This window comes from Gekko japonicus, unplaced genomic scaffold, assembly GCF_001447785.1.
Source record: "Gekko japonicus isolate JY-2015 unplaced genomic scaffold, Gekko_japonicus_V1.1 scaffold21, whole genome shotgun sequence".
NCBI classification, from domain to species: Eukaryota; Metazoa; Chordata; class Lepidosauria; order Squamata; family Gekkonidae; genus Gekko; species Gekko japonicus.
Window position 1 is genome coordinate 2,117,126 of NW_015173122.1, and position 12,650 is coordinate 2,129,775.

The 12,650-nt window shown below is 51.2% G+C and overlaps 1 protein-coding gene across 1 annotated transcript; it reads right to left on the reverse strand.

Moving 5' to 3' along the window:
• Positions 1 to 1,487: 1,487 nt before the first annotated feature.
• On the reverse strand, positions 1,488 to 10,133 carry TLCD1 (TLC domain containing 1). Its single transcript, XM_015421887.1, has 4 exons — positions 9,874 to 10,133; positions 8,106 to 8,188; positions 3,424 to 3,506; positions 1,488 to 2,198 (listed from the first exon to the last, which is right to left on the reverse strand). The coding sequence occupies exons 1-4, from the start codon at positions 10,062 to 10,064 to the stop codon at positions 1,764 to 1,766; spliced, it is 792 nt and encodes a 263-aa protein (XP_015277373.1). The 5' UTR covers positions 10,065 to 10,133; the 3' UTR covers positions 1,488 to 1,763.
• Positions 10,134 to 12,650: the final 2,517 nt, after the last annotated feature.

Below are 12,650 nucleotides of genomic sequence, written 5' to 3' on the forward strand. Positions count from 1 at the left end.
GTTAGTCCGGAGACGTCATTGGTGTTATATATAGTAGTTGTATTTCACTTTCCTGTTGAACTGTGGAGTTATATAAAGCAGTTGTATTTTATACTTACCTGTTGAATTATTACTTGAAATTATGTCTTACTGATTTGTATTGACTTATTGTATGTAGTACTCACCTGTTGGACAGTGTTATATTGACTATTTCTTATTCTTTATGCTAAATGGTTAACTTCATTGGATAAGCGTCTCATCCCCAGCCTTTTTTCCTTTTCCTTTATGGTTTTTGCTGGGTGGTCTCTTTGTATATAGGTTACAAAGGAGGCAGTAGGATGCATCAGTCTCAGAAGCTCAAAAGGGACCAAGCCATTCCCTCCCAGCCTTGGGCCTCCCCTCGCCCTTCTCTGCAATACAGGGGGGGAAACGACGCTGGTCGACTTTGCAGGGTTGTGGCAAGAGAATGCGCTTAAAACACTCTGAACACTGGGAGAAAATTGCTGTTTCTCCAAGAAGACCCTTGTGTCGGGGTAGACATTACATACTTTGGGGGCAACATGTTCCACGCTTGTTATTGACACCGTGACAAATGCATTGTAATAAGCCAAATTAGTTGTGGTGCAGCGGTAAATATGGGTCCATGTCCTTCGCTGATTTCCTCCCCTTCTTTGGTTTGGGAGCCGGTGTGGTACAGTGTTTTGAGTGCTGCTCTAGGACCTGAGAGACCCAGGTTGAAATCCCCCTGGAAGCTTTCTCTGTGAGCTTGGGCCAGTCACACACTCTCAGCCTAACCCACCTCACGGGGTTCTCGTGAGAAAAAAAACGGAGGAGAATGATAAAAGCCGCTCTTAGTTCCCTCTGGGGAGAAAGGCTGGGAATAAAGGAAATCAAGTAAACAAAAGTTAGAGAGGATTTACAGCTCTGCCAAGAAAGTCTCCTGGCCCAGAAAAAAATGGCTCCCAGCCATCCTGACAGGCAGAGAGAGGCACCCTTTCCATGCTACCCGGCTGCCTGCTCTGGCGGCTCAGGTGAGGCAACCCAGCCTGGATTCCCAGGCCGGGATTGGGTGGGCGGCTCAGGTGAGGAGCTGCCTGGGGAGACGGCCAGCCAACCAGCTCCGAGTTCACTCCAGGCCACGCTGTCCCATTGGCACGGCAACGGCTCCATCGACTCTCTGCCGGCTTCTTCGACTCCAGGGCAGCAGAAATGTGAAACTTCCCCATCCCTCTTCAAAGCCAGGCTGCCGCCTCCCCTTAACAGGGTTCCAGCAGAAGCCCTTCAGCCGGGCCCCTGAAAGAACTGCCGTGCTGGATCAGCCCCCTGCCCCCGGTCTGTTTAACCTAGTTCGGATCCCATCCCTGGAGCAGCTCACCGTCATGGGATCAAAGGGGTAGCCTGTTTGTCAGTCTATCTGTCCCCTCCATCTGAAACTGAGGGATACACAAAAAGCCATAGCCCCGTCTATGACTGCACTGGAAAGACAGCCTCGGTCTGTGGATTCAGGGTGCAAACAGACTTTAATGAGGAAAACAACCCCTACAACAGCAAACATGGAAGACTAACCCCCCCTCCCTTCTTCGATCCCTTCTGTGCACAGACCAGCCTTCATGTTCCAGTTCTTTCCAGAGGGCAGAAGGCTCTGTCCGAGGTTCAGACCTATCCAGCTGGATCTTCCTGCCCACCCCCTCAACTGGCCAACAGGGAAGGAAGCGACTTCAGGAGCAGCACGGTCAATACAGAGTCTACAGCAGTTAAGGCACATGGGTGACAAGAGTTCGGGTTCAAGGCCAGGGCCAATGCGCTCTACCCCTCCACCGCCAGAGGTTCCGGGGCACGCTCAGTCTATGAGGAACTTCTTCTCGCTGTCGGGCCCCTGCTGCTGCGTTTGCGGGCAGAAGTCGGAGCGCAGCAGGCGTGAGAAGTACACCAGGATCATGATGTCGAGGAGCACCAGGTTGAACATGAGGAAAGCTCCCTGCCCGCGCACCTCCACGAACCGCGCAAAGTACCAGCTCAGGTAGGCCTGGGGTGCCAGGCGGAAGAGAAAGTACACAACCAGGTTGGCATACTTGTTGACCTGGTAGAGGGTGGGGAATGGCAGGTTGCCCAGCCGCATCATCATCCGGATGGTCAGGAAGATGTTGCTCACCTCCACGAAGAGCGAGATCAGCCCTGCCCCCGTTCAGCAAAATCCCTGAGAACAAGCCCGTGACGGCCTGAGAGAGACAACGGGGAGGGGGAGGTTAACCAGAACGGCGGTTTTCTGCCACACCTTAATTATCATCCAACAGCAGGTCACGACAGAGGTTGGCCTGATCGAAGCTGCAGTCAACTTATGCTTATGAAGAAGCACATTTTAACATTGCTGTTAACAGATGAACACAAAGCACACAGCGTTCGTCTGGCTTCACGGCAAGGGAATCCGGTTTATCTGTACAGCAGAATCAAAGCCTCGTCAGTGCCTCTGGCTTCCTTAATCTGCCTTAATCTCTGGTGAGTCAGATTTTGCACAATCAGGGTACAAATACTGAATTGCAGTGATTTTCCTAATTGTTTTTGGAGGACACCTCCCCTTTGGGGGTTCCTTTGGAAGCTTTGCAGAGAAGATCAAGAAGCGTGCAGGGTATGGGAGGAATCCCGAAGGGAGATCCTCCACCTGCAGGCCCTGCCTCGACATCCTGAACATCATCATGTGCCAACTAGAAAGCAAAGGACCTCCTGCTGAAGCTCAAGATGAACAGACCTCTGCAGACCATGGCGCAGTTGTTCCCGAGATGGCTGAGGCTACGGAGACAGGGGAGTGCAGATCACCTTTACCAAACCCCTTTCTTTCTTACAAGGCATCAGTCACAGCAGGGACGAGGGGCATCCCAATTCAGTTCCATTGGAATGAAATCAGTGCTCAGGTTCTGCTGTTGCTCAAGAAACCGGCCAGCCCTAACTGGGAAAATTCCCCACCTACACCCCTAAAAATGGCACTTCCTTCAAATCTGCAGTTTTGTATCATCCCCGGAGTTGCCTAGAGCTAATGCACAGAGACGACAAGAGGTCCGTGCATTCAGTAAACCGACGATCACGCTTTACTGACTGCGCTTCCCAAGAATTCTGAATTCCATTAAAACACACTCAGCGTTAAAAGCAAGGCCAGCCGGTAGTCCTTCCGCTGCAGAGATGAGCTTGGGAACACGGGGCGGACAGCCAGTGGAAATTCGGGAGTGGGCTGAATGCCTGCCAACTCCCACAGCTATTGAATAAATCCGTTTGCGTGACGCGTCCCTCATCTTCTGAATTCCATTACCAATACAGAATTTACCGATGGGCCAGGGGGTGGGGTCTGGGGTCACACGGGCCAAGTCCACTGCTGAGCAAGGGTTCACCCCTACTTCCAGGAGGATCCTCGCCAACCCCATCCTACTCGCCCCCAACCTCACCAATACTTGCCATTGCATGATGAACCAAGTACTCCCAAGAGGCACAGGACTGCCGGCAGAGGATGATGTCAAGGGAATCATGGATGAAATAACCTGGCGGAGGAGAGAAAGCCATTCCATTCGTGCCACGGCCACACATGCCATGTAGGCTATCTTTCGGCTACGCTCCTGCAGAGTGCAGGGGGCTGGAGGACTAGATGACTGGCAAGGTTCCTTCCAACTCTAACATTCTATGATTCTACCAGTGCCATAAATATGCCAGCCAGAGATGTGGGGCAACAAAGAAAGGGTTCTGGGAGATATTTTCAACAGTGGGAAGTTTTCCAGTGCTTTATTTTTCTGTGTGTGGGGGGGGAAATGTCCGCTTCTAAACACTATTTCATAAAATTAACAATGAGTGGCTGCTGTTGCCAACAGAATATCAGGCAAGCTGGGCAGTTCCAGGTTGTTACCCATACGAATTGTGTGAAAAAAATAGGTTTTATTTATCTGCAAATGGAATGGAGGAACAGAATCACAAATCTATATAATCAAACTAAAAAATCTTTATGAATTCAGTAAGTTGGTAGGTCGAATCTAAACCAAAGCTAAAATCTTTATTTATATGCTTCCTTTCACATGGTACAAGGGATATTACAATACCCAAATCTGATACAGAACTAACAAGTAATACACGTGATGCCACAGAGAGTGACATGTGAACCCGAGGTGCCTCAGTGACTGCCATGGACAAAACTTACATGTTGTTGGAACACGAGTAGACAAGCACATGAGTGGAATGTTATGCACAGTTCTCTGGGTGTGCAACGATTAGTGCGTGCCAACACTCCTCAGTGTCTTTGGCTTTTTCTTAAATAATGTTAAGTCATCTAGATTGTCTTTAAAGGTTTGCAATAAAAATGATTTCCACATCAAATTGTGAAATGAACACTTAAAAGTACACTTGATTTATTTTTATCAAATACTTCAATTTGACTATCTGCTACTATTAGGACACCACATTAGCATGAAGTACTTTTAAAGTTTGTTTGCTGTACATCAGTCCAAATAAAGATACTAACTTAGATCATGTTCTATGTCAGGTATCCAACTTTCTCAATTCACATTTTTCTAGAAAACCCACATCCATGGTGCAGGGGCACATCTCTTTTTTAGCCTTCAAAGTTGAAACAGGAGCAACTGGCCTGCTGGATCAGACCACATAACCCAGCATTCAGTCTTCAGCCAACGCCCCTGCAGCCCTCCAGCGGCACCGATCCAATGTGACACGTGCCACTCTGGATGGAAGTCCTGTCAACATGGCTCACAGCTGATGGTATGAATTTATCCTATCTCTTAAAAAAAATCTAAACTAGTACCAATGGCCACATCTAGTGGCAGTGAGTTCCATATGTATATATTAAGATTTTAATATGTAGTATATGTTTTAAATTTTTATGTATATGATTGTTTTACCATGGCAAGTGTTCTTGCCTCTGTAAGCCGCCCTGAGCCCTCGGGGGAGGGCGGGGTATAAGTACGAAAAATAAATAAATAAATAAATAAATAAGCCAAGTCCACAATGTGTGAAGTAGCTGTCTGCCCTGAACATCAATCAACCTCGATACGTGCCCCCAAATTCTGGTATTTTAAAAGAGGGAAAGGAAAGCTCTCTTTCACCTGTAGTTTTCCAAACCTCTCTCATATTTTTATATAAGCTAAAGCAGGGGTGTCAAACATGCGGCCCTTCAAACTTGAAAGTGGAACTGGCTGTCTTCTGCTTCTTCTTCCAGTACTGCTGCTGCTGCGTCATCGTAGGTTTGCAGCTTACAAATACACAGCTGAACAGCACACTCAAGATTGCAACAGCACAGATATTTTGATGCAGTAATTCAGAGCAAGAGATGTCCTTCAGACACTGTTAAACAAAATATTGCAAGAGTGCTAATGTTTTAAGCATGTTTTTATTTTAAGTAAAAAACAACACCTTTGTGTTTGTGTCCTTTATAAAGTTTATATCTCCGCTACCTAGCATTACATTTCAGGCCCCTTCTGCTTTACCTCTTCCTGCTAGGGAAGGTTCTCCTCAACTATTTCAGTGCTTGGACCTGCAAATGTTTTAAAGGTGTAGTCTATGCACGTAGCTCCAAAACACCAGCTCTCATTGTTGTCCATATTCAGGGCTGTGCTGCGCCTCCTGTTTGTTCACAAATGTCTTTGTGGGCTCAGGAAAACCCTCACTTTGGGCGGAGGTCAAAGGAAAGGATGCAGCGAGGCACCCCACCCCACCTGCAAAGCTGAGGCTGCATCTGCTGGTGCCATGCAAACAAGGAAGTTCGGGGCCAGTGTCTGAGGAAACCATTGCCACAGAACGCAGTGCAGAGTGAAAGCACAGATGCTGCAACAGAAATGCCATCATCTCTTTGTGCAACAGTCTCTACAGGCAACCGGAGACTGGTGGGAACCGAATTCAGCTTATCGGGACTGGCAAGGAGCGGCAGCTTCACGGCTGTTCCAGGCACAGAGACTTGGTTAAGTCTGCTCAGGTGTGTATCATCCAAACATCAGAACAGATGCTTTGGAAAGATCTTGATTCTCAGATGAGAGGATTCAAGACTCTTCAAAGGGCCACCTTTCACCTGTCCTCCTTTTAGACCAGCTCCTCCCCACTTTGTTTGGTGCTGCACATTTCACAGAATCATAGAATCACAGAATCGGAAGGGGCCGTTTCTAGTCCAACCCCCTGCTCAATGCAGGATCAGCCTAGAGCAGGGGTGTCAAACTCATTTGCTATGAGGACCGGATCTGACATAAATGAGACCTTGCTGGGCCGGGCCACGTGTGTCATAAAATGTAATGCCAGGTAGCGGAGATATAAACTTTATAAAGGACACAAACACAAAGGTGGGTTTTTTTACTTAAAATAAAGAAACATGCTTAAAACATTAGCTCTGTAAACTGCAAACCTACTTTTGATTTATTGACATTCACCGCAGAAATCTCACGCTCAGAGTTCTGAGTCTAGGACCCGGGTTAAAACATGAAATGGCTGAGTGATTAAGAGTCTGCTGAAGCAAGCTATGATGCAGAAGCAGCAGCAGAACTGGAAGCAGGAGATGGCCAGTTCCACTGCTGGCCTGATGGGAGACCTCCAGGGGCCTCATCCGGCCCCTGGGCCGCACGTTTGACACCCCTGGCCTAGAGCATCCCTGACAAGTGTTTGTCCAGCCGCTGCTTAAAGACTGCCAGTGAGGGGGAGCTCACTATCTCCCTAGGCAGCAGATTCTACTGTTGCAGAGCTCTTACTGTAAAAAGGTTTTTCCTAAGATCCAGCCGGTACCTTCCCGCCCTTAATTTAAACCCGTGATTGCGATTCCTGTCCTCTGCTGCCAAAAGGAACAGCTCCCTGCCCTCCTCTAAGTGACAGCCCTTCAAATACTTCAAGAGAGCCATCATGTTCCCCCCTCAACCCCCTCTTCTCCAGACTAAACATTCCCAAGTCCCTCAGCCTTTCCTCATAGGGCTTGGTCACCAGGCCCCTTTGGCCGATAAAGACCTCTGGAGATCTCGAAAAATCTGCTTGCGGCTTTGTGACATTTTGATTGGCCCTGATAAATAATTTTCATGCAATAGTTTCAGCCTACCTAAGGGACCGCCTTGCCCCACATGTTCCCCCAAGAGCACTACGGTCAGGGAGCCGGAACCTATTGGATGTACCAGGTCCCCGGTCCATCAAACTAACCATGACCAGGAACAGGGCGTTTTCGGTGGCGGCTCCTATCTGGTGGAATGAGCTCCCAGAGGAGATCAGGGCTCTGCGGGACCTAGCACAGTTCCGCAGAGCCTGCAAGACGGAGCTCTTCCGCCAGGCTTTTGAATAGGAGCCGCCGCCGCCACCAGTATACCACCAACGCATCAGTATACCATCAACGCCCTGGAATTCCTGGAATCCCCGGAATTTCCGGTATATGGACAGCTGGATATGGGCATGGACCATCAAAGCCCTAAAAATTCTTTGCATCATGGGCGAGAATGGGACGTTCAGAGGACTGCCATCCTGTTTTTAGATAGTCTTGTTTTTAGATAGGCTATAAATTGTGATGTACTTTTAATATTTTGTACTGTTTTTATTGTTTTATTAGCCTTATGCCTGTTAGCCGCCCTGAGCCTCCGGGGAGGGCGGGATAAAAATGTAAATAATAAATAAACAAATAAACTGTAGTCTTTGGAAATTATCTAAGGAACAATATGCCTCCCTTGCAACCTATATGTCTGTTTCATAAATGGAATCTCAACCAGCCTCGGAGCCGCTTCAAAGAGTCAATGGAAGCAACTGTGCCTTGCAGTGCCTGAAGTTCAAGTTTGTGAAGCAATTAAAACTTTGCAACCTTGCTTATTACCTCCCTGTTATTTTCAAGCCCTTTGTTCTTACTGGGAAAATGTCCCCATGGGAAATTTTTGACAGGGGACATCTGCACGCTACTGGCGCCTCCTGGGTAGACAATTGTATTTGTGTATTGAGAAACTGCAAGGTGGGAGACCAAGACTCGAACTCCAGTCTCCCTGCCCAGTTCTCTCCACTCAGATGTTCACCTGACCTCCTCCTCCGGCTCGGGAGGTTTCCTATCGTCCCCATAACCAGTAGCCATCCACGGATCTCTCCTTACACAAACCTGTCTCATCCTGTTAAAAGCTGTCCGGCCTTGGTCTTACCTGAAGCGAAGCAGAGGAGCAGACGTCCAGAAGGCGGGGCTGTGTCAACGATATCTGAGAAGATCTCGGGCATCTGCCAAACCCTGGGGTTGGGGAGGCAAGGACAGTCTCAGGAACACAAGCTTCCCTTTTTTCGCCTGCAAACATGGCTTTCATGAAAGCCCAGGAGCTGCTGGAGGATCGATTTTCCTTACTGTGCCCAAAACTGTCTCCAAATTTTGGAATCACATCTTTGCAAGGCACTCAGTGTGCCCTCTAAACTGAGCGAGTGTGAGCTAGCTCACAGGTTTTCTAAGCCTCCGGCTCACACGTTTTTGTCTTAGCTCAGGAAGGAGTGCCTCCAGAGCGAACTAATTGATGCAGCAGCCAAATCGCGTGCTCACAACTTTGATGCCAGTAGCTCACAAAGTAGAATTTTTGCTCACAAGACTCCACGGCTTAGAGGGAGCATTGGGGCCCACGCCCAAATTTAATCCTACTGTCTCCCCCCCCCCCCCTTTCCGGGATAGGACCCCCCCCCCACACAGAGGGGCGCCCCACAAGCAGAGGGCAGGTAAGAATGTAAGAGCCCTGCTGGATCTGACCAGTTGTCCATATAGTCCAGCATCCTGTCTTACGCAGTGGCCCACCAATAGCTCTGGAGGGCTTCAAGGCCGAGGCTTTCCCCTGATGTTGCCTCCTGGCTCTGGGATTCAGAGGTTTAGTGCCTCTGAATGTGGAGGTTTCTCTCAGTCATGGTAGCTAGACAGACCTCTCCTCCACGAATCTATCTAATCTGCCTTTAAAGCTGTTTATTCCTGATAAGAGGAGGCGGCATCTACTGAGCAAAAGGACAATTTCCGTTTGCAAGTCCAGCCGGGAGAAGAGAGAAAACACACCCACGGCCAGCCAATGCTCCCTCTAAGCGGTGGAGTCTTGTGAGCAAAAATTCTACTTTGTGAGCTGCTGGCATTCAAGTTGTGAGCGAGCGATTTGGCTCTTGCATTGATTCGTTTGTTCTGGAACCCTCCTTCCTGAGCTAAGACAAAAATCTGTGAGCTGGAGGCTAAAAAACTGTGAGCCTAGCTCACACTAACTCAGCTGAGAGGGACCATTGACGCCAGCATACCCCCATCAGACTCGAGGACAAGGGGAGCTTTTGCCCAGCCTCCAGCACCTGCCCATCAGTCAGACCTCAGCACAAGGTCAAATCCTCCACTGCTCTGACAACAAGCTTCTTCCAAGGGAGGCTGTTTCTCCAATGCACCCGGAAGATGACTCTGATTTTCCAAAAGGAAGCAGGCTTTCCTTCGCCAATCCCCCAAATAGTTAAAGAAAAAACACCTCACCAGGAAAAAAAAGAGGGGGGGGGGGATACTGCAGTGTTGTCAGTCAGTTGCGTAGGAACAGAAGAAAAGAGCCGCGGTCCGTGTTCCTTTCTCCTCCGGTTCTGGGACTGGGGGCTCCACATCCCACCCTCTCTGGAGCCCAGGGACCCGCTTGGCCCGGCAGTGCCCACCCTGTTTGGGTTGAACGGCTATTTGGGGGGGAGGTTTTTTGCATGGCACAACTCGGGCACCCAGACCCGAGGCATCCCCCGCCCCGCTGGCATCCCCTGTCCTGGTCCAGGGGAACAAGACCGCGAAGGGCGAGCCCGCCAGGTGGCAAAGCCGAGAGAGCCCGGGCCGGCCCCCAGGGCGACGGGGCCCGCACCCGGATGCCGGGGCGCACTCTACGTACGCTCGGAGGGCCTCTCGCCACCGCCGGGGGCGCGCACGGCTCGCCTTACCCGGCCACGGCCCAGATCCCCGCCACGATGGAGTGGACGAAGGAGACGAGGAGGTTCCTCCAGCGCCAGATACGGGTGGCGTCGCGGCGCACGTGAGCCGGCAACGGGCAGCGGCCGAGCCCCCAGCGGAGCGCCCCGAAGAGCAGCGTGGAGCCCGCCACCAGCCCGGCCGATCGCAGCCACGGGCCCATGGCGGGGCCGGAGGGGGCGCCTTCCTCTCCGGACGCGCCTCGGCCGGCCACGTGCGCTCTGGCAGGGCCGCCCCGGGATCCCCACCCAGGGGGAGGAGCCGGGCCCCGCCCCGGGAGGAGGAGGAGGGCGCGCCATGGCGCCGGCCGCCAGCCCCTCGGGGCGGTTGGCCGGGGATTCTGTGCGCCCTCGCGTGGGTGGACTCGCGGAACTCACCGCCACAAGGCGCCCTCGGGGGGCGGGGGGGCGGCTCCGCCGTGGGTACCTGGAAGGCTTTCCGGTCTCCGAGGGGAGCGGACTGGCCTCGCTCCTGCTTGGGGCTAAGGCTGCGGAACCCTCAGAAGATTCTGGGGAGACCAGAAGAGAGGTTCCGGCGGCTGGAGGGGGACATCTGCCTACCGGGGAAGTCTTTAGATAGGGTTGCCGGCTCTGGGTTGGGAAATACCTGGAGATTTCGGAGGTGGAACCTGGGAGGGCGGGGTGATTCCGGGGGATCTCCAGACTGGCAACAACACGCCCAGCCTCAGCAGCCAGGTTTGGAGGCGGAGATTGGGGGATGCAGAGTAATTCCGGGAGATCTCCAGCCACCGCCTGGAGACTGGCAACCAGAGTAAAGTTTCTGGGGGCTGGAAGGAGAATCTCCTGCAGAGAAAGGTGCGGTATTAAGCCCCAGCAGAATCTGGCTTTGGAGCCTTCCGTTCTCCCGTGCAGTTTTTCCATTGGGCCTTCCCCAACTAATCCTGTTCACCTGTCGCAATAAAGGCAGGTACAACCTACATGTGTTTATTCTTTTTTTGACATCAAGTCACAGCTGGCTTATGGGTCCCCTGGTGTGGTTTTCAAAGCAAGAGACCTTCAGAGGTGGTTTGCCACAGCCTGCCTCTGCATCACAACCCTGGTATTCTTTGGTGGTCTCCCATCCAAATACTGACCGTGGCTGACCTTGCCTCGCTTCTGAGATCTGACAAGACTGGGCTAGCCTGGGCCACTGACATCAGAGCAGATCCTGCATGCAGATATGGCCAATTATTAAGCTCTCTGTAATTTGCCCTTCCTCTGCAAGATGATAGATGTGGATCCTTTTCAGTCTGGGCTATGGGACAAAGAGAGCTCTGGTAGCCTTAGCTGAGGACCTCTGCCTTAATGTAGACAAAGGCTGTCGTTTAGTGGACTTATCATCAGTGCTTGAGAAGCTGGGCCCTGCCGCCCTGTTGAGGGGCTTGAAGGCAGAAGTAGGTATCAAGGGACATGCTTTGGATTGGTTTGATTGGTTCCTTGTGGATCAGATTCAGAGGGTTATTTTGCTTTGTCTAGACCACCTGGCACTGTATGAGCGCTGGGCTGCTGTATTTCAATGTCTGAAGGTGAAGAAGCTGAAACTGAATCCTGACAAGTGGGAGGTGATGCTAGTCTGGAATGCCCTGGGGGATATGGTTCTTCCCACATCTGCTGGGTTTCAACTGACGCTTGCTGACACCATTAAAAGCTTGAAGGATGTATTGGACTCAGCATTATTGTCAGCGAAGCACGTTATTTCAGATGGGGAAAAATGTTTTGGTTGACCACATTAATTCATGCCACCGTAATCTTGAGGTTAGACTGCTGTATTGCACTTTGCGTAGGCCTGCCTTAGAAGATAAATTGGGCTTCACCTGGTACCAATCACCACAGCTTAATTACTATAGGGAGCTTGGGGGTTATACTGGACCCAGCATTATTGCTGGCAGGCCCGTAGCCAGGATTTTTCTATTCCTTCGGGGACATTTAAATGTTTAAGGGGGCAGTTGACTAAATATTTGTTTATTATTTTCTATTTATAACCTGCCTTTCCTGCACGGCAGGCTCAAGGTGGTGTACAACAGGTTAAAAACAATAAAACACAGATGCATAAATGCAACAGTATAAAATTTGCATCGCGAATAATATATGTACAAAGTGCAGTTGAGTGCAGATGGTGATTGCTGTATGGCAGTCCGGTGTTGCAAACCAGTATCCATAGTTGTTCTTGGTGTCACTAACATGGGGGCCGTAACAGTTCAGTTTTTAAGCTCGTTCCTCAGTGGGGGCTCCTAATCGAAGGCCTGGTGGAAGAGCTCCATTTTACAGGCCCTGCGGAACTGTAAAAGGTCCCGCAGGGCCCTGATGTCTTCTGGGAGCTCAGGTGGGCAGTATGTGGCATGCAGGAAAGGCGCGTGCCCCCCCAGAAGAAGATGAAGTGAGGCAGGCTGGCCAGGAGGCTGGTGGCAGGCAAGGTGGAGGAGGAGGAGGTGGTGGCAGCTGAGAGCTGCTGGGGACGGGGGGAGCCCAGCGCCGACAGTGTTCTGGTGTTGGATGGCTTGAGGCCCTCCGGTGTTGGGGAACCCAGCAACGGGGTTGGCAAGGCAGATGCCAAGGAGGAGCTCCATGGAGAAGGCAGCGGCTACGGTGACGGTGCAGGGCGGCCCCAAAGGAGGAGCAGCCCCGGGGTGGAGGCAGTAACAGCATCCGCCACAGCATCAGCCATCCTCACCTTGCTCCTTGGCCAGCTGGGGGCTCTCGCCTGCCTGCTGTCCTGGCCCCTGGCCAGCAGGTGGAGAGCCAGCTGCAAG

Excerpts from the sequence above, each read along its gene's own strand:
- TLCD1 (XM_015421887.1), bottom strand. The coding sequence starts at position 10,064 with ATGGGCCCGTGGCTGCGATCGGCCGGGCTGGTGGCGGGCTCCACGCTG. Across the intron at positions 8,189-9,873 it reads GGGATCTGGGCCGTGGCCGG|GGTTTGGCAGATGCCCGAGA; the intron begins GTAAGGCGAGCC and ends CCCCAACCCCAG. Across the intron at positions 2,199-3,423 it reads ACTTGGTTCATCATGCAATG|GCCGTCACGGGCTTGTTCTC; the intron begins GCAAGTATTGGT and ends TGTCTCTCTCAG.